Raw genomic sequence first — 27,835 nt, 5'->3', positions numbered from 1 at the left:
TATGCTGATCTATCTCAGGATCATAGATTAAGAGGATGACTGAGCTTGGAAGAGCCCTCTGGAGTCCATGTGGCGTCAGCCCCTGCCTAGAGCAAGGTCACCTGAAGCTGACTGCCCAAGGCCATGTCCAGACGTCTATTGGCTCTCTGCAAGAATGGAGACTACAACACCTCTGTGGTGAACCTGTGCCCCTGCTCAGTCCCCCTCACAGTGAACAAGGGATTCCGGACATTCCCAGGGAACCTCCTGTGCTTCAGTTTCCACAGAAGACCACTTACTCCATCGCTGGGCACCACTGGAATGGGCCTGGCTTTTGGAGAGGGTTGACTCCCAGCAGGTTGTTCCTCTTAGACCAAATGCTGCTCACTCACCTGCTGCTTTCTCCCTGTGGCACCAGAGAGCTCTATCTCTACTCCTCCTGCATCCTTGACCACGTTAAGGTCTGGAGGGGTCAAGGGGTCAGGTTATCTCCTGATCCAGGTGTCCCGCTGGACAGACAGGTCCCACCGAAGGGGTGACTGTGTGTGCCGAGCACAAGCTGTGCTGTTGGCTGGGGGGACACAGGGATGAGGCTTCAGGTGCAGCCATGTGTGTGGGAGGGAGGGTCTCTGTGGGGCTGTGGCAGAGCCTCCTAGCTCCTGGCAGTGCCCTTCTGCAACAGCTTCAGGCCACAGGATTTCAAGAGCTCTCTGCCCGTTCCCGGGCTCTGCTCCTTTCCACAGGGAACAACTCCTGCGGCGGCTTGCTTCAGGGTTTGTCCGGCTCATTCCAGAGCCCCGGCTATCCCAACGCCTACCCCAATGACGCCCGCTGTGTGTGGAACATCCAGCTGCCAGAGCAGAATCTCAGAGTGGAGCTCCAGTTCTTGGATGTCGAGTGAGTCCAGTGGGGAGGCAGCAGTGGTGGTGTGGGCAGCGTGCCCAGTGCCAGCTGTGGGCTCAGGGGCAGCTTCATCTACGTCACGGGGTCTTGGCCACCTCTGTCCGAGTGCCTGAGCAAGGCCAAGAATGGGGTCGAGTGCTCAAGACCTGCAGCTCCTGCTGGTCCTTGTGCTCGGAGGTGGCACAGCCTGGGGTGCTGACAGACTCTCCTCTCCCTCTGCAGGCTGGAAGGCACCAGCTGCCGGTACGACGCCATCGAGGTCTATGACGGCGGGTCCATAGACAGCCCGCTCCTCGGCTCCGTTTGCAGTAACAACCATAGTGTCTTCTTTTCATCGGGGCCCCAGCTGACCGTCCTGTTTCGCAGTGACTACAGCGTCACCCAAAGAGGTTTTGAGGCGTCCTACAGCTCATTTCCTGCATCCAATAGTACGCCGGGTAAGATCCCATCTGTCCTTCATGCTGTGATGTGGCAGAAGTAGAAACTCTTCCTGAAGGGCCTTCTGAGGGGTCCAGGTACCTCCGAGCATCCAGACCCTCAGGCCCCACAGACAGGTGTTTTGTCCTGGCGTCATCGTTTTGGACAGGACTGCCCCCACATTGCTGGCAGAAGGAGCATTCTTTGCCACATGGCAGGGACAGGGCTTTTTCCACCTCAGCCACTGCTAACACCCATTCTGCTTCAGTCGCAGAGGCCAATATTCCCGGCCAGTGTTACTACTTGTCTTTCCAAACAAACGAAGGCAAATGAGTTCACGTGCAGTGCCATGAACAACTTCTTGGAGCTGAGAAGCCATGGATGAGGGAGCACAGCTGCTGCTCTCTGCCTGCAGCTCCAGGGAGCTCCAGCTCCATTTCCCCCTTGTTGCTGAGATAAGGCCTGGAGGGGCTGAGTGATCTGTTGATCTATGCTGATCTATCTCAGGATCATAGATTAAGAGGATGACTGAGCTTGGAAGAGCCCTCTGGAGTCCATGTGGCGTCAGCCCCTGCCTAGAGCAAGGTCACCTGAAGCTGACTGCCCAAGGCCATGTCCAGACGTCTATTGGCTCTCTGCAAGGATGGAGACTACAACACCTCTGTGGTGAACCTGTGCCCCTGCTCAGTCCCCCTCACAGTGAACAAGGGATTCCGGACATTCCCAGGGAACCTCCTGTGCTTCAGTTTCCACAGAAGACCACTTACTCCATCACTGGGCACCACTGGAATGGGCCTGGCTTTTGGAGAGGGTTGACTCCCAGCAGGTTGTTCCTCTTAGACCAAATGCTGCTCACTCACCTGCTGCTTTCTCCCTGTGGCACCAGAGAGCTCTATCTCTACTCCTCCTGCATCCTTGACCACGTTAAGGTCTGGAGGGGTTAAGGGGTCAGGTTATCTCCTGATCCAGGTGTCCCGCTGGACAGACAGGTCCCACCGAAGGGGTGAGTGTGTGTGCCGAGCACAAGCTGTGCTGTTGGCTGGGGGGACACAGGGATGAGGCTTCAGGTGCAGCCATGTGTGTGGGAGGGAGGGTCTCTGTGGGGCTGTGGCAGAGCCTCCTAGCTCCTGGCAGTGCCCTTCTGCAACAGCTTCAGGCCACAGGATTTCAAGAGCTCTCTGCCCGTTCCCGGGCTCTGCTCCTTTCCACAGGGAACAACTCCTGCGGCGGCTTGCTTCAGGGTTTGTCCGGCTCATTCCAGAGCCCCGGCTATCCCAACGCCTACCCCAATGACGCCCGCTGTGTGTGGAACATCCAGCTGCCAGAGCAGAATCTCAGAGTGGAGCTCCAGTTCTTGGATGTCGAGTGAGTCCAGTGGGGAGGCAGCAGTGGTGGTGTGGGCAGCGTGCCCAGTGCCAGCTGTGGGCTCAGGGGCAGCTTCATCTACGTCACGGGGTCTTGGCCACCTCTGTCCGAGTGCCTGAGCAAGGCCAAGAATGGGGTCGAGTGCTCAAGACCTGCAGCTCCTGCTGGTCCTTGTGCTCGGAGGTGGCACAGCCTGGGGTGCTGACAGACTCTCCTCTCCCTCTGCAGGCTGGAAGGCACCAGCTGCCGGTACGACGCCATCGAGGTCTATGACGGCGGGTCCATAGACAGCCCGCTCCTCGGCTCCGTTTGCAGTAACAACCATAGTGTCTTCTTTTCATCGGGGCCCCAGCTGACCGTCCTGTTTCGCAGTGACTACAGCGTCACCCAAAGAGGTTTTGAGGCGTCCTACAGCTCATTTCCTGCATCCAATAGTACGCCGGGTAAGATCCCATCTGTCCTTCATGCTGTGATGTGGCAGAAGTAGAAACTCTTCCTGAAGGGCCTTCTGAGGGGTCCAGGTACCTCCGAGCATCCAGACCCTCAGGCCCCACAGACAGGTGTTTTGTCCTGGCGTCATCGTTTTGGACAGGACTGCCCCCACGTTGCTGGCAGAAGGAGGATTCTTTGCCACATGGCAGGGACAGGGCTTTTTCCACCTCAGCCACTGCTAACACCCATTCTGCTTCAGTCGCAGAGGCCAATATTCCCGGCCAGTGTTACTACTTGTCTTTCCAAACAAACGAAGGCAAATGAGTTCACGTGCAGTGCCATGAACAACTTCTTGGAGCTGAGAAGCCATGGATGAGGCAGCACAGCTGCTGCTCTCTGCCTGCAGCTCCAGGGAGCTCCAGCTCCATTTCCCCCTTGTTGCTGAGATAAGGCCTGGAGGGGCTGAGTGATCTGTTGATCTATGCTGATCTATCTCAGGATCATAGATTAAGAGGATGACTGAGCTTGGAAGAGCCCTCTGGAGTCCATGTGGCGTCAGCCCCTGCCTAGAGCAAGGTCACCTGAAGCTGACTGCCCAAGGCCATGTCCAGACGTCTATTGGCTCTCTGCAAGGATGGAGACTACAACACATCTGTGGTGAACCTGTGCCCCTGCTCAGTCCCCCTCACAGTGAACAAGGGATTCCGGTCATTCCCAGGGAACCTCCTGTGCTTCAGTTTCCACAGAAGACCACTTACTCCATCGCTGGGCACCACTGGAATGGGCCTGGCTTTTGGAGAGGGTTGACTCCCAGCAGGTTGTTCCTCTTAGACCAAATGCTGCTCACTCACCTGCTGCTTTCTCCCTGTGGCACCAGAGAGCTCTATCTCTACTCCTCCTGCATCCCTGACCACGTTAAGGTCTGGAGGGGTTAAGGGGTCAGGTTATCTCCTGATCCAGGTGTCCCGCTGGACAGACAGGTCCCACCGAAGGGGTGAGTGTGTGTGCCGAGCACAAGTTGTGCTGTTGGCTGGGGGGACACAGGGATGAGGCTTCAGGTGCAGCCATGTGTGTGGGAGGGAGGGTCTCTGTGGGGCTGTGGCAGAGCCTCCTAGCTCCTGGCAGTGCCCTTCTGCAACAGCTTCAGGCCACAGGATTTCAAGAGCTCTCTGCCCGTTCCCGGGCTCTGCTCCTTTCCACAGGGAACAACTCCTGCGGCGGCTTGCTTCAGGGTTTGTCCGGCTCATTCCAGAGCCCCGGCTATCCCAACGCCTACCCCAATGACGCCCGCTGTGTGTGGAACATCCAGCTGCCAGAGCAGAATCTCAGAGTGGAGCTCCAGTTCTTGGATGTCGAGTGAGTCCAGTGGGGAGGCAGCAGTGGTGGTGTGGGCAGCGTGCCCAGTGCCAGCTGTGGGCTCAGGGGCAGCTTCATCTACGTCACGGGGTCTTGGCCACCTCTGTCCGAGTGCCTGAGCAAGGCCAAGAATGGGGTCGAGTGCTCAAGACCTGCAGCTCCTGCTGGTCCTTGTGCTCGGAGGTGGCACAGCCTGGGGTGCTGACAGACTCTCCTCTCCCTCTGCAGGCTGGAAGGCACCAGCTGCCGGTACGACACCATCGAGGTCTATGACGGCGGGTCCATAGACAGCCCGCTCCTCGGCTCCGTTTGCAGTAACAACCATAGTGTCTTCTTTTCATCGGGGCCCCAGCTGACCGTCCTGTTTCGCAGTGACTACAGCGTCACCCAAAGAGGTTTTGAGGCGTCCTACAGCTCATTTCCTGCATCCAATAGTACGCCGGGTAAGATCCCATCTGTCCTTCATGCTGTGATGTGGCAGAAGTAGAAACTCTTCCTGAAGGGCCTTCTGAGGGGTCCAGGTACCTCCGAGCATCCAGACCCTCAGGCCCCACAGACAGGTGTTTTGTCCTGGCGTCATCGTTTTGGACAGGACTGCCCCCACGTTGCTGGCAGAAGGAGGATTCTTTGCCACATGGCAGGGACAGGGCTTTTTCCACCTCAGCCACTGCTAACACCCATTCTGCTTCAGTCGCAGAGGCCAATATTCCCGGCCAGTGTTACTACTTGTCTTTCCAAACAAACGAAGGCAAATGAGTTCACGTGCAGTGCCATGAACAACTTCTTGGAGCTGAGAAGCCATGGATGAGGCAGCACAGCTGCTGCTCTCTGCCTGCAGCTCCAGGGAGCTCCAGCTCCATTTCCCCCTTGTTGCTGAGATAAGGCCTGGAGGGGCTGAGTGATCTGTTGATCTATGCTGATCTATCTCAGGATCATAGATTAAGAGGATGACTGAGCTTGGAAGAGCCCTCTGGAGTCCATGTGGCGTCAGCCCCTGCCTAGAGCAAGGTCACCTGAAGCTGACTGCCCAAGGCCATGTCCAGACGTCTATTGGCTCTCTGCAAGGATGGAGACTACAACACCTCTGTGGTGAACCTGTGCCCCTGCTCAGTCCCCCTCACAGTGAACAAGGGATTCCGGACATTCCCAGGGAACCTCCTGTGCTTCAGTTTCCACAGAAGACCACTTACTCCATCGCTGGGCACCACTGGAATGGGCCTGGCTTTTGGAGAGGGTTGACTCCCAGCAGGTTGTTCCTCTTAGACCAAATGCTGCTCACTCACCTGCTGCTTTCTCCCTGTGGCACCAGAGAGCTCTATCTCTACTCCTCCTGCATCCTTGACCACGTTAAGGTCTGGAGGGGTTAAGGGGTCAGGTTATCTCCTGATCCAGGTGTCCCGCTGGACAGACAGGTCCCACCGAAGGGGTGAGTGTGTGTGCCGAGCACAAGTTGTGCTGTTGGCTGGGGGGACACAGGGATGAGGCTTCAGGTGCAGCCATGTGTGTGGGAGGGAGGGTCTCTGTGGGGCTGTGGCAGAGCCTCCTAGCTCCTGGCAGTGCCCTTCTGCAACAGCTTCAGGCCACAGGATTTCAAGAGCTCTCTGCCCGTTCCCGGGCTCTGCTCCTTTCCACAGGGAACAACTCCTGCGGCGGCTTGCTTCAGGGTTTGTCCGGCTCATTCCAGAGCCCCGGCTATCCCAACGCCTACCCCAATGACGCCCGCTGTGTGTGGAACATCCAGCTGCCAGAGCAGAATCTCAGAGTGGAGCTCCAGTTCTTGGATGTCGAGTGAGTCCAGTGGGGAGGCAGCAGTGGTGGTGTGGGCAGCGTGCCCAGTGCCAGCTGTGGGCTCAGGGGCAGCTTCATCTATGTCACGGGGTCTTGGCCACCTCTGTCCGAGTGCCTGAGCAAGGCCAAGAATGGGGTCGAGTGCTCAAGACCTGCAGCTCCTGCTGGTCCTTGTGCTCGGAGGTGGCACAGCCTGGGGTGCTGACAGACTCTCCTCTCCCTCTGCAGGCTGGAAGGCACCAGCTGCCGGTACGACACCATCGAGGTCTATGACGGCGGGTCCATAGACAGCCCGCTCCTCGGCTCCGTTTGCAGTAACAACCATAGTGTCTTCTTTTCATCGAGGCCCCAGCTGACCGTCCTGTTTCACAGTGACTTCAGTGTCACGTTCAGAGGCTTTGAGGCTTCCTACAGCTCATTTCCTGCGTCCAACAGCAGCACAGGTAAGATCCCGTCTGTCTTTCACTCTTCTCTGTGGCAAAAGAACAATCTCTTCCTGAATGGCCTTCCTGTGGGCTCTAGGACCCCTGGGCATCCAGACCCTCTGGGTCCTCCAACACATCGTGGTTTAACCCAAGTTAGCAATTCAAAACCACAGTAGCTGCTTGCTCACTTCCCCCTCTCTCCACCTCTGAATAAGTGAGAGATTTGAAAGGGTAGGAGAAACTCGTGGTTTGAAGTAAATATAGTTTAATAAATTAACAAAATATTACTAATGTACTACTACTATATATAAAATGAAAATTGAATATAAAAGAAAATACTAAATACAGTTCCTCATGAACTCTCTCTGTATCAAGCAGCCAGTCTCAGGAAGAGCACACCCTTGTCCCGAACAGCCGATCACGGAAACAGAAGAGAGAAAAAGGCAGAAAGGCTCAGAGGCCGCTTCAAAATTTCAGGATGGCAAAAGGCTGTACCAAAAGATCTCCCAAATAGAGCTGCACCGAAACAGAGCAGAAACGGGAATGAGTCTCCGTCTCTCCCTCCCGCTAGCCAGAAAATCCCAACTCTCCTTAAATATGAAGAATGATGCTAATGGCATGGAATATTCTCATTGATCAGCCTGGATGTCAGTAAAGGTCTGCCCCACCCATGCCCCTCTTCCTCACTGCCTCACACCTGTGGGCAGAGTGCTCAGACCTTGGCTTCCCGACAGCAACAAATAAAAACATTAATTCTGTCCCGGGATGTTATCTTCTTCTTCTCAAGCTAAATCCCAACAATGACTGTGCTAGCTATGAAAAAGAATGATTTCTAACTGCATGAAGAAAATTAACTCACTTTCATTCAAACCAGTACATTGCACCCCTTATTCTATACCATTTACTGCATGCTTAGGCCTTTTCAATGCTTTCTAATTAATTACTACTATTATATATAATACTTATGTACATATGCACATACATGCATATATATACAGAGAGTGCTTCCAGGTCTTTGCGTATAAACCTTTTCATGAATGGATTTGCCTTCACCTGAGGCAGGAGTAACCCAAACTGCCTTCTCTAACTTATTTTTTGTGTGCACTGCAGGGAGTTTATCCCTTTCTACAGTACTTAGAAGTTCTGATTGGGCAGACCTGGCTTGATTGAAGGATCCTCTAGTGCTGACCGACCAAGTGGCTTTTGCTAAATGCGAATCCCAATTTTTGAAAGTTCCACCACCCATTGTCCTTAGTGTAGTCTTTAACAGTCCACCGTACTTTTCAATTTTCCCAGAAGCTTGTGCGTGATAGGGGATGTGATATACCCACTCAATGCTATGCTTTTTGGCCCAAGTGCCTCTAAGCCTGTTTTTGAAATGAGTCCCATTGTCTGACTTGATTCTTTCTGGCATGCCATGTTGCCATAGGACTTGCGTTCCAAGGCCAAATATAGTATTCTGGGCTGTAGCATGGGGTATGGCATATGTTTCCAGCCATCTGGTGGTTGCTTCCACCATTGTAAGTACATAGTGCTTACCTTGGCAGGTTTGTGGAAGTGTAATATGATCAATCTGCCAAGCCTCTCCATATTTATATTTTAATCATCACCCCTCATACCATACAGGCATAACCATTTGGCTTGTTTGATTTCGGCACAGGTTTCACGTTCATGGATAACCTGTGCAATAATGTCCATTGTGAAGTCCACCCCTCGATCACAAGCCCATCTATATGTTGCATCTCTTCCTTGATGACCTGAAGCATAATGGACCTACCAAGCTAGAAAAAGTTCACCTTGGTGTTGCCAGTCCAAATCAACCTCAGCTACTTTAATCTTAGCAGCCTGATCCACTTGCTGGTTGTTTTGGTGTTCTTCAGTAGCTTGACTTTTAGGCACATGGGTTTCTACATGCCGTACTCTTACAGACAGGTTCTCTTAACGTGCCACAAAGCAGCAGCCCAGATGTGTTCACCTCTGCGCTGCCAGTTGCTCCTCTTCCGTTGCTGTAACAATCCCCACAAGGTATTTGCCACCATTCGTGAGTCAGTGTAGACATAAAGTATTGGCCGCTTTTCCTGTTCAGCAAAGTCTAAAGCCAGCTGGATGGCTTTCACCTCTGTGAACAGACGTGATTAACCTTGTCCCTCAATGGCTTCTATGATCCGTCATATGGGAATCCACACAACAGCTTCCCACTTCTGATGCTTTCCTACAAGATGGCAGGATCCATCAGTGAACAGGGCATATTGCTTCTCATTCTCTGGTAGTTTATTATGTGGTGGAGCTTCTCCAGCACATGTCACTTCCCCTTCATCTGGCAACATTCCAAAGTCTTCACCTTCTGGCCAGTCTGTCATGACTTCTAAAATTCCTGGATGACTGGGACTCCCTGTTTGAGCTCCTTATGTAATCAGTGCAATCCGCTTACTCCATGTAGCATCAGTTGCCTGTCTTTTCCAACCTAGATGATTCTATGAGTCTATGATTTTATGATCTCTAGGAAACCAGGGCTCCATCATGTGTAGTGGTTACTTGGTAAGACAAATGCCATGACTCTGAATGTCCCTCCTCCCTTATTCTTCTCCCAGCTTTAAATGCTGAGCATGACATCATGTGGGATGGAATATCAATAGCAATACGTATTGTGGATGGTACATGCTGGACTGAGATACTGGGAGATCCTCATTTGCCAAGCCATCAGTAGGCAGCTTCTAGAAAGATCTTTTAAGAAGTTGATGCCTTGTGGAAGTGCTGTGCTTCCTTGTCCCCTGCCTGCATGAACCAGGCTGTTCTCCTGCTGCACCTTTGACCATGGCACGAGATGAGGCATAGCACAGACAGAGCACAATGCTCCTTGCTGTGGAGCACATCTCATTGGAGCCCTTATTGAAGAGACACTTTACTTTGATGTCTCTGGAAAGTGCCTTTTCATCCTTAGCACTGGATCATGTGTGATTAAGGCTGGCCCTGGACTGTGGCCAAGGCAGGTGGAAATGGACTTCAATGGCTGCTCTCAGGGCAGCTCCACCTGAGTCAACAGACGTTTGGTACCTCTATTGCAGCATTTAAAAGCTTATGATGCCAGAGATAGCAAAGCTCTGCCTTTTATTATTCCTAAGATTAACCTGGTTAGGTGTAACTGGAGCTGTGAATGGGCAAACTGAGCTACTGCTACCGCTTCTGGTGTTCGAACATATTCAAAACTTCCCAAGAGGAAAAAGCCTAGATCAGACGTCAATGCCTTTTGACTTATCACTGTGATAACGTAATTGCATACAGTCAGAGGAAATTTTTCAGTGGAAGGTTTCTGAAGAAGAAAGGACTAAAAGACAACATAGATTGAGGACTGAACTGGATGAAAGTTCAATGATTCACAAGTACTTAATGTTTAAGACCAAAGTATATGGAGTAGCTAAAGAGCTATAATAAATTTCTGTTATCATGAAACTACAACCTCCATAATTGCATCAAAATCCCCAATGTCCCCGTAATTTCCCCCTTTGTTAAATACTGGTGAATGAATAAAAAGTACATGAGCATCACTACAGTGATATCTGCAGGGTCATATTTGCACTAAGGTCTGAAGTTTTCCCCACCATTCCTTGGTTATGTAAGGTAAGTCTCCCTCATCTATATATCAAATCTCAAATTTTAGGTCAAAGGGTATAGTCGTTAAAGTGCTTGTAATAAATACCAATAATGGTTCTTAATAACTAACATCTCACATTTTCTTTCCTAATCATTCTTTCCTTCCTAATTCTTGTTTGAAAAGGCTCGTGTTAGCATTTATTTCTCTTTCAAGGCTTTTTGTCAGTTCAGTAAAAGCCTTGATTATTACTATTCTTAGCTCAGGTTCTTGGTTCAAAACTACAACAATATTCTTACACTGTAGGGTGGCAGCTACAAAGGGCACAATGGAATAAGTCAATGGCTATTGTCTTTTTCTTTTTTTAAGGAATGACTCATGCATCCTTATGACAAGACAGAGTAGCTTCATTGTGTTGTTGTATTCACGTGAACCAGGGAACACCAAACCCAAAGGCAGTTGCAGAGCAGTAAAATCCCCAGGAAAAAATATAGGTCATAGAGAGGATGAGGAGTATGACATTCTTATAACAGATAACTCACTAACATAATGCAGAATCTTTTTTGGGGGTATTTTAAACATTTCTATAGACCTACACTGTTCTTGGATCCTATTTGTTGAGCTTACAATCATTCTAATAAATCCAAATGTCAAAGCCGTAAGAAGATATTTTCTATCACCTCACTTTAAGGTGTCTCCAACACCCTCCCCCCTTTTTTTTCTTCTTTGTTGTTTTTTGGTTGGTTGGTTGGGTTTGTTTGGTTTGGTTTGGTTTTTTGGGGTTTTTTTAGACAAATAGATCAATACACAATTCCTCTTATCTAACAGATATATGTTTGCAAGGTCTGAAGTAACTGAATCAGGCAGCTAAGCCTTGCCCATCCTTCTCAGCAGGCTGTGAGCACTTGGGTGGTCAGATAATACAGGTGGTGCCTGGCCATGCATTATGCCATGGCCAACTTCTAGGCTCTCTTCTTCATACTCACACTTCGCTGTTATTTATGTGAAGGCAAGCACAGGCTGGAGACCTCATCCCTTGCCCAGACTATCTGAGAGCATTCCTGTGTTTTCTCTTCGTGCTAAAGAACAAAACCTGCCACTTGGTGTTGATATGGTCATGTCCCAGGTGTGCCAGGCTCTATAGAAAGGTATAGCACAGTCTGCTTTGGACTTTGGGAGTTTTCCAATGTATAGGTTGAGGTGTGATGCCCTCGGTATGCACCCTCATTGGGAAATTTATAAGCTGAGGTTATCAGTTGAGCAGTAAGTATTTCGATAAATATCTTCAGAATGGATTTTGAGAAGGGCTTTAGAGGCCTGATCTTGCAGATATTAAGGCAAACATTTAATTACCTCACTAATTTCTAAAGATTTTGGGAGACTATTCATAATCACAGAATCACAGAATGTTAGGGATTGGAAGGGACCTCAAAAGATCATCCAGTCCAATACCTCTGCCGGAGCAGGAACACCCAGATGAGGCTACACAGAAGGTGTCCAGGCGGGTTTGAATGTCTCCAGAGAAGGAGACTCCACAACCTCTCTGGGCAGCCTCGTCCAGGCTCTGTTACCCTCACTGAGAAGAAGTTTCTTCTCAAATTTAAGTGGAACTTCTTGTGTTCCAGTTTGAACCCATTACCCCTTGTCTTATTATTGGTTGTCACTGAGAAGAGCCTGGCTCCATCCTCGTGACACTCACCCTTTATATATTTATAAACATTAATGAGGTCTCCCCTTAGTCTCCTCTACTCCAAACTAAAAAGACCCAGCTTGCTCAGCCTTTCCTCATAAGGGAGATGCTCCACTCTCTTAAGTATCTTTGTTGCCCTATGCTGGACTCTCTCCAGGAGTTCCCTATCCTTCTTGAACTGAGGGGCAATAATGAAAAAGTTGTGCACATACCTTATTTAAACATTTGCAAAGTTTTGTTGCTAATTCAAATATACAATGTTAATGACCTATCTCGCCTCCCAGTTAAATGTCAGTACATAGTGCAATATCTAATACAGCAATATGCATGTAAAATTGACTTCATCTAGCGTGACAAAATTCACTAAATTATTTTCCCTGTTTACACAAATATGCTTCAGAAATATGCCAATGTTTTCAAGTTGTGAGATCAATGGGAAAAATATGGAGGGTAGCTAAAACGAGACATCCAAACACATTAATGAAAGGAGATGGAATGGTTAAAAGCATTTAGACAAAATGGTACTTTTAGCTTTCCGTGAGGACTATGCTGTTTATTACTTCCTTTCAGCTGTCAAGCTGCATAAAAGTTGAGTAACATGTTATAAGTGGATCAGTGTCGAGAAGTAATCACCGTGAAGCTGTTAAATGATTGACTTCTGTCCCCTATACTGAAATAATCCCTCACACAGAAAGAACTACATATTGCTTCCTTATATACTTTCCTTGGGTTTATACATAAATTGAATGGCCCACTCCTGCAGTACAACACCTCTGATGAACTCTCTGTTTTGATACCAGGTGGCTTTTCGTGCATCTGAGTATTTTTGCACATAAAGCAATTATTTTATTTGAACAATTCTATTGGCAATTAGCAGCATAACTTCCTTCTTGCTGGTCCTTCTCCTGGTTTGAAGGCAAGAGCAAGGAGTGAAGGGGGAATTTCCAACTGAAGAGAGTTGGAAGTCTTGGAGACAAGTTGTCTTCTCAGTTCACACCTTCTCTTTCAGCAGCCAGCTGCTCCATACCCACATCTGGTATATTTTATCTCAGCAAAGCTTAGAAAGGAAACTGGCCTTACTCGACGACTAAAAATCGCTCAACTAAAAATGCTTCAAAGAACTAAGGATGGTTTGAATAGAAAAGTATAATAAGAGGCTGGAAAGCAAAAGCCGGGATTGAGGATCAAATCTAAATGGTGGGAAAGTATGCCGCAGTTGTTAGGTGTAGCCACCTCTTCCATGCTTTATTCTGTATTTTCCAGGCCCAATGGGGTAAGTGCAAGCAGAGCAGTGCATAGAAATTAGAGATCAGAAAACTAGAGGTCTACAGAAGAATTTAAATAAAATATGGGAGTGGCCAATGAGAAAGCAAATGCAATAAAACTGTAAAAGAGGTGAAAATAGCATGAAATGGGTGACTATTAAAATAAAAAGGCAATAGCTAGGGACAGTAACAGAGGCAAGATTGGATTGTCGGTTCAGGCATGACCAAACCAAGCGGTGTGGTCTGCCACTGGAGTTGGTAATGCACTGCTTGAAATCTTTATGGAAAGGTACTTATAAATTTAGCAGAATATATGCCCATCTTTCTGTATGTATACTATTTATTATAACGAGAAGTGTAAACAGATCTATAGAAGGATTAAGGGCATATATTCAGCTCTGCATATCAGATGCGGCAGTCAACCACCTTGCTGAACAGCCCCTGCCATATAGGCATATGCAGAATAACATAGGTGCCCAAAACACCCACCCTCAAGAAAACCATCTGAAGGCTATATACAGTCTCTCTATTTCTGCCTGATTAAGACTTAACAATGGAAGAAAAATCATGCAAAGTCGTCAAATATGGCTGTAGTCAGATTTCAAATGCAAATGTGCTGGCACCCGGAGTGAGGGTACACAGAAGCTAAAACTTGGCTATCGACTTTTCTGCTACAGAGAGATTAAAAATGTGCGGTATTTGAGGAATAGAACATTGCTGCAAAATCTTGATTTGAAATTTCTTTAGCTTTTCCAGATTTTTTTGTGAATATGAGAGCCTACCCAGCAGGACACTATTGAAATGACAGACCTGGGTACAGATAGTGTACAGATTTATTTCACCTGTATATTGCTCTTAATAAGATTTCTGATTTTTTTTTCTACTTTCTTAGACTCACAACTGATCTCTTCTCCTGTTGTAGGAACAAAGAAAAGCAGGCTAAGAATAAAAGTCTGTGAAATACTGAGTGGTCTCCTGATGGCGTATTGACCATCTGTGTACATCATGAGATGAATGGGAACATATCTAAGAACTTCAGTCCTGCAGAGTGTTCCTGGGCAGATACAAAGGATCAATATGAAGACTGATGTGTTCAATCTCCCTTCTGCAAGAAGCACATGGCAGAAAACCAATACATGGATCTAGAACCCGTATGTTATGGTAAGTAAAATGTTTTATTTTTTTGTTTCTCAAACTAAAAGAAAATGATTGATCAAGGGACATGGCAGAGATTTCTATGGTCTTCAACAGCTCTAACTGCTACTAAAAATGACAACTGTGTTTGAAAAATACAATCATTTTGTAGTTTGGACCTGCGTTTTTAATTGAAATTGCATAAGAAAGATGTGTTTTGGGTTTTGTTGTTTTGGTTATTTGGGGTTTTTTTACTCCAAGTATAACAGTACAATTTAGTGAACACTTGTTCTAGTGAACAGCTGACCTTTCATAGAAGATATCATGAGCTAGCTCTGGCTGATTTTCTTGGACAAACTCCTTTAGGTTTTGTGTGCCTGAAATCTTTCGTATTATGGTAAGACAAATTCAGTCCCATGTATTCTGTCTCAGGGATCCACAGTCAAGGGCCAAGGCAATAGTTTCCATTTCCTACTGTTGTGAAAACAGCAGCAGACTGCTGATACACTGTCAGGAATGCGGAATGCAGCCTCATACGTCAGGTTCTTTACACTTTTTTATGGTACTTTATTTTGTGGCAAACTTCCTGCTTCTCTGCTGTCAGTATGTGCAATAGAAAGGAGACATAATCTAAGGCGTATTTTGTACAGAGGACGCTGGCATTTCAGCAGCTGCAAATCAAAGGCATCTGTTATCAAAGCTGTAGACATAGGTCCTCATACAGGTTAAAGAACATTTACTGGAAGTTTCAGAAACGAACCAGGAAGCTGGGACTGGTGAAGCCTGGCAAGAATGCTGACAGTCAAGTTTTTGTTAAAGAACCACGCCAGCAGTTTTAATTGTTGTGGATAAACTTAACCACAGTGCATTTAGTCCTCCTCAGTTCCTGAATCTCCTTGATGTCATCCACAAATTTTCTATTCATGGTGTCACAGACCAGGTCAGGCTGGATGATTCGGGGATCCTGTAGTCCATCCCCTTGCTCAAAGCAGGTTCAGAGAAAGCAGGTTGCTCAAGACTGTGTCCAGTTGTGTTTGAATATCTTGAAGAACAGAGGAATCTATAACCTCTCTGGGAAACCCATTCCACTGCTTGACTACCCTCATTCTTCTTTCTTATGCTTAAATGGAATTTACTTTAGTTAATGCCCATTGCTTCTCATCTTGCCACCAGGCACCACTGAGAAGAGTCCGGCTCTGTCTTTACTCCATCCCATCAGGTATTTGCACACACTGATGAGATCCCCCTGAGCCTTCTCTTCTCTGGGCCTTTCCTCCTATAAGAGATGCTCCAGTCCCTTAATCATCTTAGTGGCCTTTGGTAGACTTGCTCCAGTATGTTCATGTCTCTCTTGTACTGAGGAGCCCAGAACTGGAACCTACACCCCAGATGTGTCTCACCAGTGCTGAGTAGAGGGGAAGGATCACCTCCCTCGACCTGCTGGCAACATTCCTCCGAGCACCAGGATGCCACAGGCACATTGCTGGCTTATGGTCGATTTGTTCCCCAGGACTTCCCAGTTCTTTGCTGCAAAACTGCTTCCCAACTGCTTGGGTTCCTTGGTCTATACAAAGACCTTATTTTTCAAGAGTTTAGAGTCAGGATTATGACCCCGTAGCCCCTTCCCAATGACACTGTGTGATGACTCCACTGAACACATGGTATTGTTTTTGCTTTTGTCAGGAAGTCAGGAGCAGTAGAGCTGTGAATAGCAATGTTCAGGCTTACATTTCTTTATTAACATATCAATACAATCACTTGTATTTACCATTGTCCTCCAGTTTGTTTGCTCTTCTCAACAACTGCTTTGACAGTTTCTGATTCCTTTTCTGGACTCTGACCTTTTGTTGTTCCTTCCTCTACTCTAGCGCTGTGAACATTTGCAGGAAGAGAACTCCTTTGTCCTTATGTCTCAAGACCCAAAATGTGCTTTTCTGCAAGAGGAAGGTTGGAATACACCAGCCAGGGATCATGAGCTATGTCAGCTACTGTGGTTTGGTTGATGTTTGTCAGATAGGTACAGCCTGGATGAAGTGTAATGAATAGATACTAGACCAATAATTGTCCTGTTTCTAATTGGCCTACATTTCTCCTCATCAGATGAGGAGAAACAGTAAAAATGCAATATAGTGACTCCAGCAAATAGATTAGCAGGACAGGATTATGGGCTGTTGTGCCCAAAGTGATCTATAACTCCACTAAGACTTCACATAGACCAACAGAGAAAATAATTTCAACAGGATTTTTGATTTTACTTCAACCTATATTTCTTTCCCTTTCTATAAACTTCATGATTCAAAGGATTGAAGGAAGTCTTGTTGGCAAACTCAGCTAAGGAGTATAGCAGTAAATTGAGGGAAGGGATCGGTCAACCAGAGCAAGCTGGTCCCAGATGAGGTCCACTTAGGGTATGTTACAAATTGCTGGCATTAATCTACTTTTGATACTTGACATAATCCTGTTTGTGATGTGCTGTTTGTGTACAAGCAGCAGGGAAACAAGCCTATGATTTCAAGTGGAAACCATCAGAAATATAAACATTTATGAGACCAGGGCTCTCTGCTGAAGGATTTATCAGAAAGCCTGCTACGAATTTACTGCTTCACCTTGCAATGCGTTACAGTCTGCTTAATTAAGTCATTAGTTACAAGCAGCAAATAAATAAAATTGGGATGGTGGAGGCAAAGAAACACGTAGGTTCACCAGTCTGGTTCCAAAGGTAATGCTGTGCCTGCACATACTGTTAAGATAATTTATAATAAGGGCAATAGCACTAATTATCCATAACATGGGAACTTTACTGTTCATACGTAATCATTCTGTAAAGAACAGGTAGCCATAAAGATATTGCATAAGAAATTGGATACAACATCAGATACAACGAGTGACGTTGCGAGCCTCACCCTTTTACAGGTGCAGAGTATAAATTCTGATGCTCTGCTTTATTAGCATCTCTTGACAAGATGGGTACCACCAAGATCTGGCTGTGGTTATTCATCTTAAATACAGCACTCCTGGATGCCACCTCAGGTAAACCGCTTCAAATCTTTAAACAACATTCTTCCAAAAAATGTAGTAAAAAGGGAGATGTCTTACTCCTCCATACTGGTTCCATACATGTAATTCATACGCCAGTATAATTGACTCTGTGCAAAGATTAGAAGACAGAATGAAATTAGATAGTGTGATGTTGTCTAATTAAAAATATGAACCAATCAGTATTGTGTTTAACTATTAATCATGTTGAAGTAAATTTAGTGCAGTGAAAATAATATTACTCTAATTGTTTTGCAGTAGTGTCTTGCATAGTTTAAACAATCAAACAAACAAAACTACCAGGAAAATACTACTGAAGAACTTTGTTTCTATAAATCTGTGGGATTCAGCATGGAATTAAGATGGAATATAGTTTCTTCGGCTGCAATGCATATAAGCTTAAAATGACTGCAAATTCAACTTTGCATATGCACATGAAACCACTCCATACTTATTTAATTTTATATAATTTAACGGAAGCACACTAGTAGGACACAGTTGCTACCCCATACAGTATCATGAAGTCCCAGAGTTGTGTATTGTGCTCACAGATGCGCCCTTGAGTCTTTGATGCACATACAATAAAAATCTGGAGACTGTAACAATCCAGTCTGCACATTTATACATGCAAATCAGAACAGTGTTGGATTTTCTCAGAAACCAATATTTAGTGCCATTGAGGACTTTCCTAAAACTGTTGGTATTTTACAGGGATTAATTCTTGGATTTGCTATTCCCAGCAGACACAGGGCTTTATACATCACTGCCTAAAGAAAAGCACTTCATTTGGGGAGGGCTGAGGGGAGCACTGGGGGGGTTTGTATGTTTTAAATCAAGCTGTGCAACTTTGAAGGATGCACAAACTATTACTTACTGAAAGTTACTCTGGTTTTCCAAAAAGTTTCCCCTGTTAAAGACTATATATTTCAATTGCAATGCCCAATAGAATTTTCATGGCCCAGCCTGGAAGTTAAGGAGGAATTTACATGGTGATCACTGTTTGCTCTTCATTTTATGCTAAAATCCACTATCTGTCTCACTGTATAAAGTAACTTTTTGAATCTGTGAGAATTACTAAGTATTTTTTGTGTGCTATTCAAAATAAAAAAGTCTTGTGAAATACACAGCACTTCTAAAATGCTGTATCAGACCATGGATGATGGCTAAGCATGTCACTACTTCTATGTGAAAATGATTCATACATTTTTCCTATCAGACATTAAATGAACTCCCTATGTGAGTTTTCTTTATGCTTGTTTTACATGTTTTTCACGATGCATTTAAGTTTACAGAAAAAAAAAATGCAAATAAACAACCTATGTCCCACAACTATAAATACCATGGATATTTCAAATTAGAAGCACAGATTTAAGAAAGTACCACAAATTTTCTATATTACTCCCACCCAGTCACATCTTTCTGTAAACTTTGACTGCTTCTTTTTACTATGATGACAATAAGTCTATGCGATACTCGGTTTATTTAGCTCCCAGCACCTTCTGTGCATTATTGCTAACAAATACGCGCTAAGGATTACCACAGAAAATGCAGACATTAGTAAAAAATCCAAACTGTTCTCTTTAGTCTGACAGAACATTAATCCAAACCTGCATGCATGAAAAATGTTTTGCTAGATGGCAGATTGGCCCTCGGTTGTCTGTGTACAGTCTTTTATTAATTGAAAAGTCAATTTTGGGAGGTTACTAAGCCCTTGTGGATTGTGGGTCTCGTTACCCAGAGACTTTGTGCCACAGGTTTAGTGTAAAAGAGCAAACTTTGCTGCGATGCTTGTACGGTGTTTTGTAGGATGTTCTCTCATGCAGATTGAATTTGCGGTGCAGCCCTGCCTGCCCCTCTGGCTTCAGATTATTTAAACCACATTCAATTGAGTTTGACAGAAGTGAGCTACTTTAAACTTTAATTAAATGTTTTAACATTACACACACGTGCAAAAGACTATTTCTGACAGTCAGGTCGATCATCACTTGTTCTTCCCCAATATATAAGTGTTTCTATATCTATTTTCAGAGTCAAATGAATTACTGGCACACTTACGCATGCATACAATGCATAGGCTCTGTCCCTTGATTTTCATGATCCTAAGAGTGGTAAGAGAGACAAGCAAAGGTTTATCCTTAGCAGTTTGATAAAGAAGTTGTAAAAATTGATTACTTCTGTGTCATAGAGCAATGAATGCTTTTATATCCTCAGTGTATGTATATCACTGGGCGAAATATGCAAAACATTGTTTTGATAAACTTCCATTTTTAACCCCCCGCCCCCCACATACACCTCTCTTGTCTGTCTTGTCCAAAGCCTCAATCTGTTATTGTATTAGTCACCATGGGGAATGAGTTTGTCTCCTTGGAAACAAGTTCCTCACTACCGTTTTGGTTTTAATTTGTAAAGCGGTTGCCTAAAGGGAAATTAAGGAATCCGGGAGAGGTAATCTTCCTAGTTTTTATGAAGATTAAAAGTTTCTTACTTGCTTTTTTCTCTTCTACCCTGAACAGTTTCATATCTCAGGACCAAAAGTGCCACCATGCTAATGTCTTGAGTTGTATCTGCATTTTCATGTTTTCTGTCTATGTGTTATTCTTGGGCTGTACTAGTTAATATCTCAGCCCAGGGGTCTGAAGCTACCTGGTGGTAGGTGGGACACATCGGAGCACGGTGCTGTGAACCACATGCCCAGGACAGGGCACTGGTCTGCCAGTTGTGCCCTTGGTGCTATCGAGCATGTGCCATGGAAATCCAAAGAGAGCAAAGCTCCAAGGTGGATTGAACCAGGTCCCAAAAGATGCAAATCTCCAGGGAAAACATACTTCATCTGGATTTGTTTATCACTTGCATTGTCCAACTTAGTCGTTCACTAAAAGCAGCCGTTTACCACAAGACTCACAGAATCATGGAATCAGAGAATGGTTTGGGTTGGAAAGGACCTTTAGATATCATCTAGTGCAACCCTCCCGCAATGAGCAGGGACATTTTCAACTAGAGGATGGCTCAGAGCACTGTCTAACCTGTCCTTGAATGATTCCAGGGATGGGATAAGTACAACATGCCTAGGCAACCAAGAAATAAGCATTTCTTTGCCTGAAGAGAAAAGGTTTTAGAGATGTGTTCAAAAACTGTGTTTTTCTTTCCTCCCACCATGGAAGACCACCCTGCAGAGAACCCCAAGCTCTCCATCACCCATGTGTCTGGGTGGTAGGAACATCCCCATGGCTGGGAGACAACCTATCCATGCTCCTTCATTCACAAGGTCCTCACTTGCTTCTTTCTCTTCCTCCCCTACAGATGCCACAAATACAAGCACTACCAGCTTCCGAAAAAACATTCTTCCAGGTGAGTCTGAATTTGTCTTGGTTTTTGTAGCCACTATTTTTGGTGGTACCGGTTAGTGGCTCACATGCTGGGTCTTGATCTTCTCCATGGGAGGGCAGACCCAGGGAAGCACAGAGCCTAATCTAGCAAAGAGTAACAGTCCTGGTGGCCTGGAACTCCTAGAGCATTGCCAGTGCCCCGGCGAGAGAAGGTGCTGGGCTGCTAGAGGATTTTCCCATGTGTTCCCTATCTCCTCCTTTCCAAGGTGCAACCCTGAGCCTGGTGAACGGCAGGAACCGGTGCGAGGGACGCGTAGAGATTAACTACTACGCAGGCCCGGGCACTGTCTGTGATGACAGCTGGGACCTGAACGATGCCCAGGTCGTGTGCAGGCAGCTGGGATGCGGCTCCGCTGTTTCTGCACCGTCAAACGCCTACTTTGGACAAGGCACTGGCACTATCTACCTGGATGATGTGCAGTGCACAGGGCGTGAGTCCTCCCTCTTCCAGTGCAGCCACCGTGGCTGGGGCGTCCACAACTGTGACCACAGTGAAGATGCTGGTGTTGTGTGCTCAGGTACCATTGCTTTTCCTTCCTAAATACCAGGACACTTTCAAAAAGTGGCCCTTGTTGGCTGCAATTAGCCATGTCTTGGAGGCACATTCAAAGATCATGTATTTCTTTGCACCCACCATGGAAGACCACCCTGCAGAGACCCCCAAGCTCTCCATCTCGCATGTGACAGAGTGGCACCAATATGCCCAGGACTGGGAGAAAAACTGTCCGTGTTCCTTCACCCACAAGGTTCTCACTTCCTTCTTCCTCTTCCTCATCTACAGGTGTCACAAGCACAACCACTGTTACTACTCCACCAAGGACTACGACAGGTGAGTCTGAATTTTCTTGGGTTTTTTATCGCCACTACTTTTGCTGGGACCAGTTTGTGGCTCACACGATCAGAGATTGTGCTGTTCGTTGCACCCACCATGGAAGACCACCCTGCAGAGACCCCCAGGCTCTCCATCACCCATGTGTCAAGGTGGCACCAACATTCCCAGGGCTGGGAGAAAACCTGTCCATGCTCCTTCATTCACAAGGTCCTCACTTGCTTCTTTCTCTTCCTCCCCTACAGATGCCACAACTATAAGCACAACCAGCTTCCCAACGACCATTCTTCCAGGTGAGTCTGAATTTGTCTTGGTTTTTGTAGCCACTATTTTTGTGGTACCGGTTAGTGGCTCCCATGCTGGGTCTTGATCTTCTCCATGGGAGGGCAGACCCAGGGAAACACAGAGCCTAATCTAGCAAAGGGTAACAGTCCTGGTGGCCTGGAACTCCTAGAGCATTGCCAGTGCCCCAGCGAGAGAAGGTGCTGGGCTGCTAGAGGATTTTCTCATGTATTCCCTGTCTCCTCCTTTCCAAGGTGCAACTCTGAGCCTGGTGAATGGCTTTTCCTTCCTAAATACCAGGACACTTTCAAAAAGTGGCCCTTGTTGGCTGCAATTAGCCATGTCTTGGAGGCACATTCAAAGATCGTGTATTTCTTTGCACCCACCATGGAAGACCACCCTGCAGAGGCCCCCAAGCTCTCCATCTCGCATGTGACAGAGTGGCACCAATATGCCCAGGACTGGGAGAAAAACTGTCCGTGTTCCTTCACCCACAAGGTTCTCACTTCCTTCTTCCTCTTCCTCATCTACAGGTGTCACAAGCACGACCACTGTTACCACTCCACCAAGGACTACGACAGGTGAGTCTGTATTTTCTTGGGATTTTGTCGCCACTACTTTTGCTGGGACCAGTTTGTGGCTCACACGATCAGAGATTGTGCTGTTCGTTGCACCCACCATGGAAGACCACCCTGCAGAGACCCCCAGGCTCTCCATCAGTGGCACCAACATTCCCAGGGCTGGGAGAAAACCTGTCCATGCTCCTTCATTCACAAGGTCCTCACTTGCTTCTTTCTCTTCCTCCCCTACAGATGCCACAACTATAAGCACAACCAGCTTCCCAACGACCATTCTTCCAAGTGAGTCTGAATTTGTCTTGGTTTTTGTAGCCACTATTTTTGTGGTACCGGTTAGTGGCTCCCATGCTGGGTCTTGATCTTCTCCATGGGAGGGCAGACCCAGGGAAACACAGAGCCTAATCTAGCAAAGGGTAACAGTCCTGGTGGCCTGGAACTCCTAGAGCATTGCCAGTGCCCCAGCGAGAGAAGGTGCTGGGCTGCTAGAGGATTTTCTCATGTATTCCCTGTCTCCTCCTTTCCAAGGTGCAACTCTGAGCCTGGTGAATGGCTTTTCCTTCCTAAATACCAGGACACTTTCAAAAAGTGGCCCTTGTTGGCTGCAATTAGCCATGTCTTGGAGGCACATTCAAAGATCGTGTATTTCTTTGCACCCACCATGGAAGACCACCCTGCAGAGGCCCCCAAGCTCTCCATCTCGCATGTGACAGAGTGGCACCAATATGCCCAGGACTGGGAGAAAAACTGTCCGTGTTCCTTCACCCACAAGGTTCTCACTTCCTTCTTCCTCTTCCTCATCTACAGGTGTCACAAGCACAACCACTGTTACTACTCCACCAAGGACTACGACAGGTGAGTCTGAATTTTCTTGGGTTTTTTATCGCCACTACTTTTGCTGGGACCAGTTTGTGGCTCACACGATCAGAGATTGTGCTGTTCGTTGCACCCACCATGGAAGACCACCCTGCAGAGACCCCCAGGCTCTCCATCACCCATGTGTCAAGGTGGCACCAACATTCCCAGGGCTGGGAGAAAACCTGTCCATGCTCCTTCATTCACAAGGTCCTCACTTGCTTCTTTCTTTTCCTCCCCTACAGATGCCACAAGTATAAGCACAACCAGCTTCCCAACAACCATTCTTCCAGGTGAGTCTGAATTTGTCTTGGTTTTCATAGCCACTATTTTTGTGATACCGGTTAGTGGCTCCCATGCTGGGTCTTGATCTTCTCCATGGGAGGGCAGACCCAGGGAAACACAGAGCCTAATCTAGCAAAGGGTAACAGTCCTGGTGGCCTGGAACTCCTAGAGCATTGCCAGTGCCCCAGCGAGAGAAGGTGCTGGGCTGCTAGAGGATTTTCTCATGTATTCCCTATCTCCTCCTTTCCAAAGTGCAACTCTGAGCCTGGTGAATGGCTTTTACTTCATAAATACCAGGACACTTTCAAAAAGTGGCCCTTGTTGGCTGCAATTAGCCATGTCTTGGAGGCACATTCAAAGATCATGTATTTCTTTGCACCCACCATGGAAGACCACCCTGCAGAGACCCCCAAGCTCTCCATCTCGCATGTGACAGAGTGGCACTAATATGCCCAGGACTGGGAGAAAAACTGTCCGTGTTCCTTCACCCACAAGGTTCTCACTTCCTTCTTCCTCTTCCTCATCTACAGGTGTCACAAGCACAACCACTGTTACTACTCCACCAAGGACTACGACAGGTGAGTCTGAATTTTCTTGGGTTTTTTATCGCCACTACTTTTGCTGGGACCAGTTTGTGGCTCACACGATCAGAGATTGTGCTGTTCGTTGCACCCACCATGGAAGACCACCCTGCAGAGACCCCCAGGCTCTCCATCAGTGGCACCAACATTCCCAGGGCTGGGAGAAAACCTGTCCATGCTCCTTCATTCACAAGGTCCTCACTTGCTTCTTTCTCTTCCTCCCCTACAGATGCCACAACTATAAGCACAACCAGCTTCCCAACGACCATTCTTCCAAGTGAGTCTGAATTTGTCTTGGTTTTTGTAGCCACTATTTTTGTGGTACCGGTTAGTGGCTCCCATGCTGGGTCTTGATCTTCTCCATGGGAGGGCAGACCCAGGGAAACACAGAGCCTAATCTAGCAAAGGGTAACAGTCCTGGTGGCCTGGAACTCCTAGAGCATTGCCAGTGCCCCAGCGAGAGAAGGTGCTGGGCTGCTAGAGGATTTTCTCATGTATTCCCTGTCTCCTCCTTTCCAAGGTGCAACTCTGAGCCTGGTGAATGGCTTTTCCTTCCTAAATACCAGGACACTTTCAAAAAGTGGCCCTTGTTGGCTGCAATTAGCCATGTCTTGGAGGCACATTCAAAGATCGTGTATTTCTTTGCACCCACCATGGAAGACCACCCTGCAGAGGCCCCCAAGCTCTCCATCTCGCATGTGACAGAGTGGCACCAATATGCCCAGGACTGGGAGAAAAACTGTCCGTGTTCCTTCACCCACAAGGTTCTCACTTCCTTCTTCCTCTTCCTCATCTACAGGTGTCACAAGCACAACCACTGTTACTACTCCACCAAGGACTACGACAGGTGAGTCTGAATTTTCTTGGGTTTTTTATCGCCACTACTTTTGCTGGGACCAGTTTGTGGCTCACACGATCAGAGATTGTGCTGTTCGTTGCACCCACCATGGAAGACCACCCTGCAGAGACCCCCAGGCTCTCCATCACCCATGTGTCAAGGTGGCACCAACATTCCCAGGGCTGGGAGAAAACCTGTCCATGCTCCTTCATTCACAAGGTCCTCACTTGCTTCTTTCTCTTCCTCCCCTACAGATGCCACAAGTATAAGCACAACCAGCTTCCCAACGACCATTCTTCCAGGTGAGTCTGAATTTGTCTTGGTTTTTGTAGCCACTATTTTTGTGGTACCGGTTAGTGGCTCCCATGCTGGGTCTTGATCTTCTCCATGGGAGGGCAGACCCAGGGAAACACAGAGCCTAATCTAGCAAAGGGTAACAGTCCTGGTGGCCTGGAACTCCTAGAGCATTGCCAGTGCCCCAGCGAGAGAAGGTGCTGGGCTGCTAGAGGATTTTCTCATGTATTCCCTATCTCCTCCTTTCCAAAGTGCAACTCTGAGCCTGGTGAATGGCTTTTACTTCATAAATACCAGGACACTTTCAAAAAGTGGCCCTTGTTGGCTGCAATTAGCCATGTCTTGGAGGCACATTCAAAGATCATGTATTTCTTTGCACCCACCATGGAAGACCACCCTGCAGAGACCCCCAAGCTCTCCATCTCGCATGTGACAGAGTGGCACTAATATGCCCAGGACTGGGAGAAAAACTGTCCGTGTTCCTTCACCCACAAGGTTCTCACTTCCTTCTTCCTCTTCCTCATCTACAGGTGTCACAAGCACAACCACTGTTACTACTCCACCAAGGACTACGACAGGTGAGTCTGAATTTTCTTGGGTTTTTTATCGCCACTACTTTTGCTGGGACCAGTTTGTGGCTCACACGATCAGAGATTGTGCTGTTCGTTGCACCCACCATGGAAGACCACCCTGCAGAGACCCCCAGGCTCTCCATCAGTGGCACCAACATTCCCAGGGCTGGGAGAAAACCTGTCCATGCTCCTTCATTCACAAGGTCCTCACTTGCTTCTTTCTCTTCCTCCCCTACAGATGCCACAACTATAAGCACAACCAGCTTCCCAACGACCATTCTTCCAGGTGAGTCTGAATTTGTCTTGGTTTTTGTAGCCACTATTTTTGTGGTACCGGTTAGTGGCTCCCATGCTGGGTCTTGATCTTCTCCATGGGAGGGCAGACCCAGGGAAACACAGAGCCTAATCTAGCAAAGGGTAACAGTCCTGGTGGCCTGGAACTCCTAGAGCATTGCCAGTGCCCCAGCGAGAGAAGGTGCTGGGCTGCTAGAGGATTTTCTCATGTATTCCCTGTCTCCTCCTTTCCAAGGTGCAACTCTGAGCCTGGTGAATGGCTTTTCCTTCCTAAATACCAGGACACTTTCAAAAAGTGGCCCTTGTTGGCTGCAATTAGCCATGTCTTGGAGGCACATTCAAAGATCGTGTATTTCTTTGCACCCACCATGGAAGACCACCCTGCAGAGGCCCCCAAGCTCTCCATCTCGCATGTGACAGAGTGGCACCAATATGCCCAGGACTGGGAGAAAAACTGTCCGTGTTCCTTCACCCACAAGGTTCTCACTTCCTTCTTCCTCTTCCTCATCTACAGGTGTCACAAGCACGACCACTGTTACCACTCCACCAAGGACTACGACAGGTGAGTCTGTATTTTCTTGGGATTTTGTCGCCACTACTTTTGCTGGGACCAGTTTGTGGCTCACACGATCAGAGATTGTGCTGTTCGTTGCACCCACCATGGAAGACCACCCTGCAGAGACCCCCAGGCTCTCCATCAGTGGCACCAACATTCCCAGGGCTGGGAGAAAACCTGTCCATGCTCCTTCATTCACAAGGTCCTCACTTGCTTCTTTCTTTTCCTCCCCTACAGATGCCACAAATATAAGCACAACCAGCTTCCCAACGACCATTCTTCCAGGTGAGTCTGAATTTGTCTTGGTTTTTGTAGCCACTATTTTTGTGGTACCGGTTAGTGGCTCCCATGCTGGGTCTTGATCTTCTCCATGGGAGGGCAGACCCAGGGAAACACAGAGCCTAATCTAGCAAAGGGTAACAGTCCTGGTGGCCTGGAACTCCTAGAGCATTGCCAGTGCCCCAGCGAGAGAAGGTGCTGGGCTGCTAGAGGATTTTCTCATGTATTCCCTGTCTCCTCCTTTCCAAGGTGCAACTCTGAGCCTGGTGAATGGCTTTTCCTTCCTAAATACCAGGACACTTTCAAAAAGTGGCCCTTGTTGGCTGCAATTAGCCATGTCTTGGAGGCACATTCAAAGATCGTGTATTTCTTTGCACCCACCATGGAAGACCACCCTGCAGAGGCCCCCAAGCTCTCCATCTCGCATGTGACAGAGTGGCACCAATATGCCCAGGACTGGGAGAAAAACTGTCCGTGTTCCTTCACCCACAAGGTTCTCACTTCCTTCTTCCTCTTCCTCATCTACAGGTGTCACAAGCACAACCACTGTTACTACTCCACCAAGGACTACGACAGGTGAGTCTGAATTTTCTTGGGTTTTTTATCGCCACTACTTTTGCTGGGACCAGTTTGTGGCTCACACGATCAGAGATTGTGCTGTTCGTTGCACCCACCATGGAAGACCACCCTGCAGAGACCCCCAGGCTCTCCATCACCCATGTGTCAAGGTGGCACCAACATTCCCAGGGCTGGGAGAAATCCTGTCCATGCTCCTTCATTCACAAGGTCCTCACTTGCTTCTTTCTCTTCCTCCCCTACAGATGCCACAA

The 27,835-nt window shown here is 47.4% G+C and overlaps 1 protein-coding gene across 1 annotated transcript in view; it reads left to right on the top strand.

Moving 5' to 3' along the window:
• Positions 1–586: 586 nt before the first annotated feature.
• DMBT1 (deleted in malignant brain tumors 1) overlaps positions 587–27,835 on the top strand; it is an 84,800-nt gene continuing 57,551 nt past the window's right edge. The window contains 12 exon segments of the mRNA XM_065638984.1: positions 587–876; positions 1,105–1,319; positions 2,511–2,664; positions 2,893–3,107; positions 4,299–4,452; positions 4,681–4,895; positions 6,087–6,240; positions 6,469–6,683; positions 20,680–20,727; positions 20,972–21,283; positions 22,060–22,066; positions 23,427–23,450. Coding sequence (XP_065495056.1) covers positions 587–876; positions 1,105–1,319; positions 2,511–2,664; positions 2,893–3,107; positions 4,299–4,452; positions 4,681–4,895; positions 6,087–6,240; positions 6,469–6,683; positions 20,680–20,727; positions 20,972–21,283; positions 22,060–22,066; positions 23,427–23,450 — 2,003 coding nt within the window.

Source organism: Caloenas nicobarica, chromosome 7 (assembly GCF_036013445.1).
Source record: "Caloenas nicobarica isolate bCalNic1 chromosome 7, bCalNic1.hap1, whole genome shotgun sequence".
In the NCBI taxonomy this organism is placed as follows: Eukaryota; Metazoa; Chordata; class Aves; order Columbiformes; family Columbidae; genus Caloenas; species Caloenas nicobarica.
Note: the sequence above shows the minus strand (reverse complement) of the source record. Positions and strands in the feature narration are given on the sequence as shown.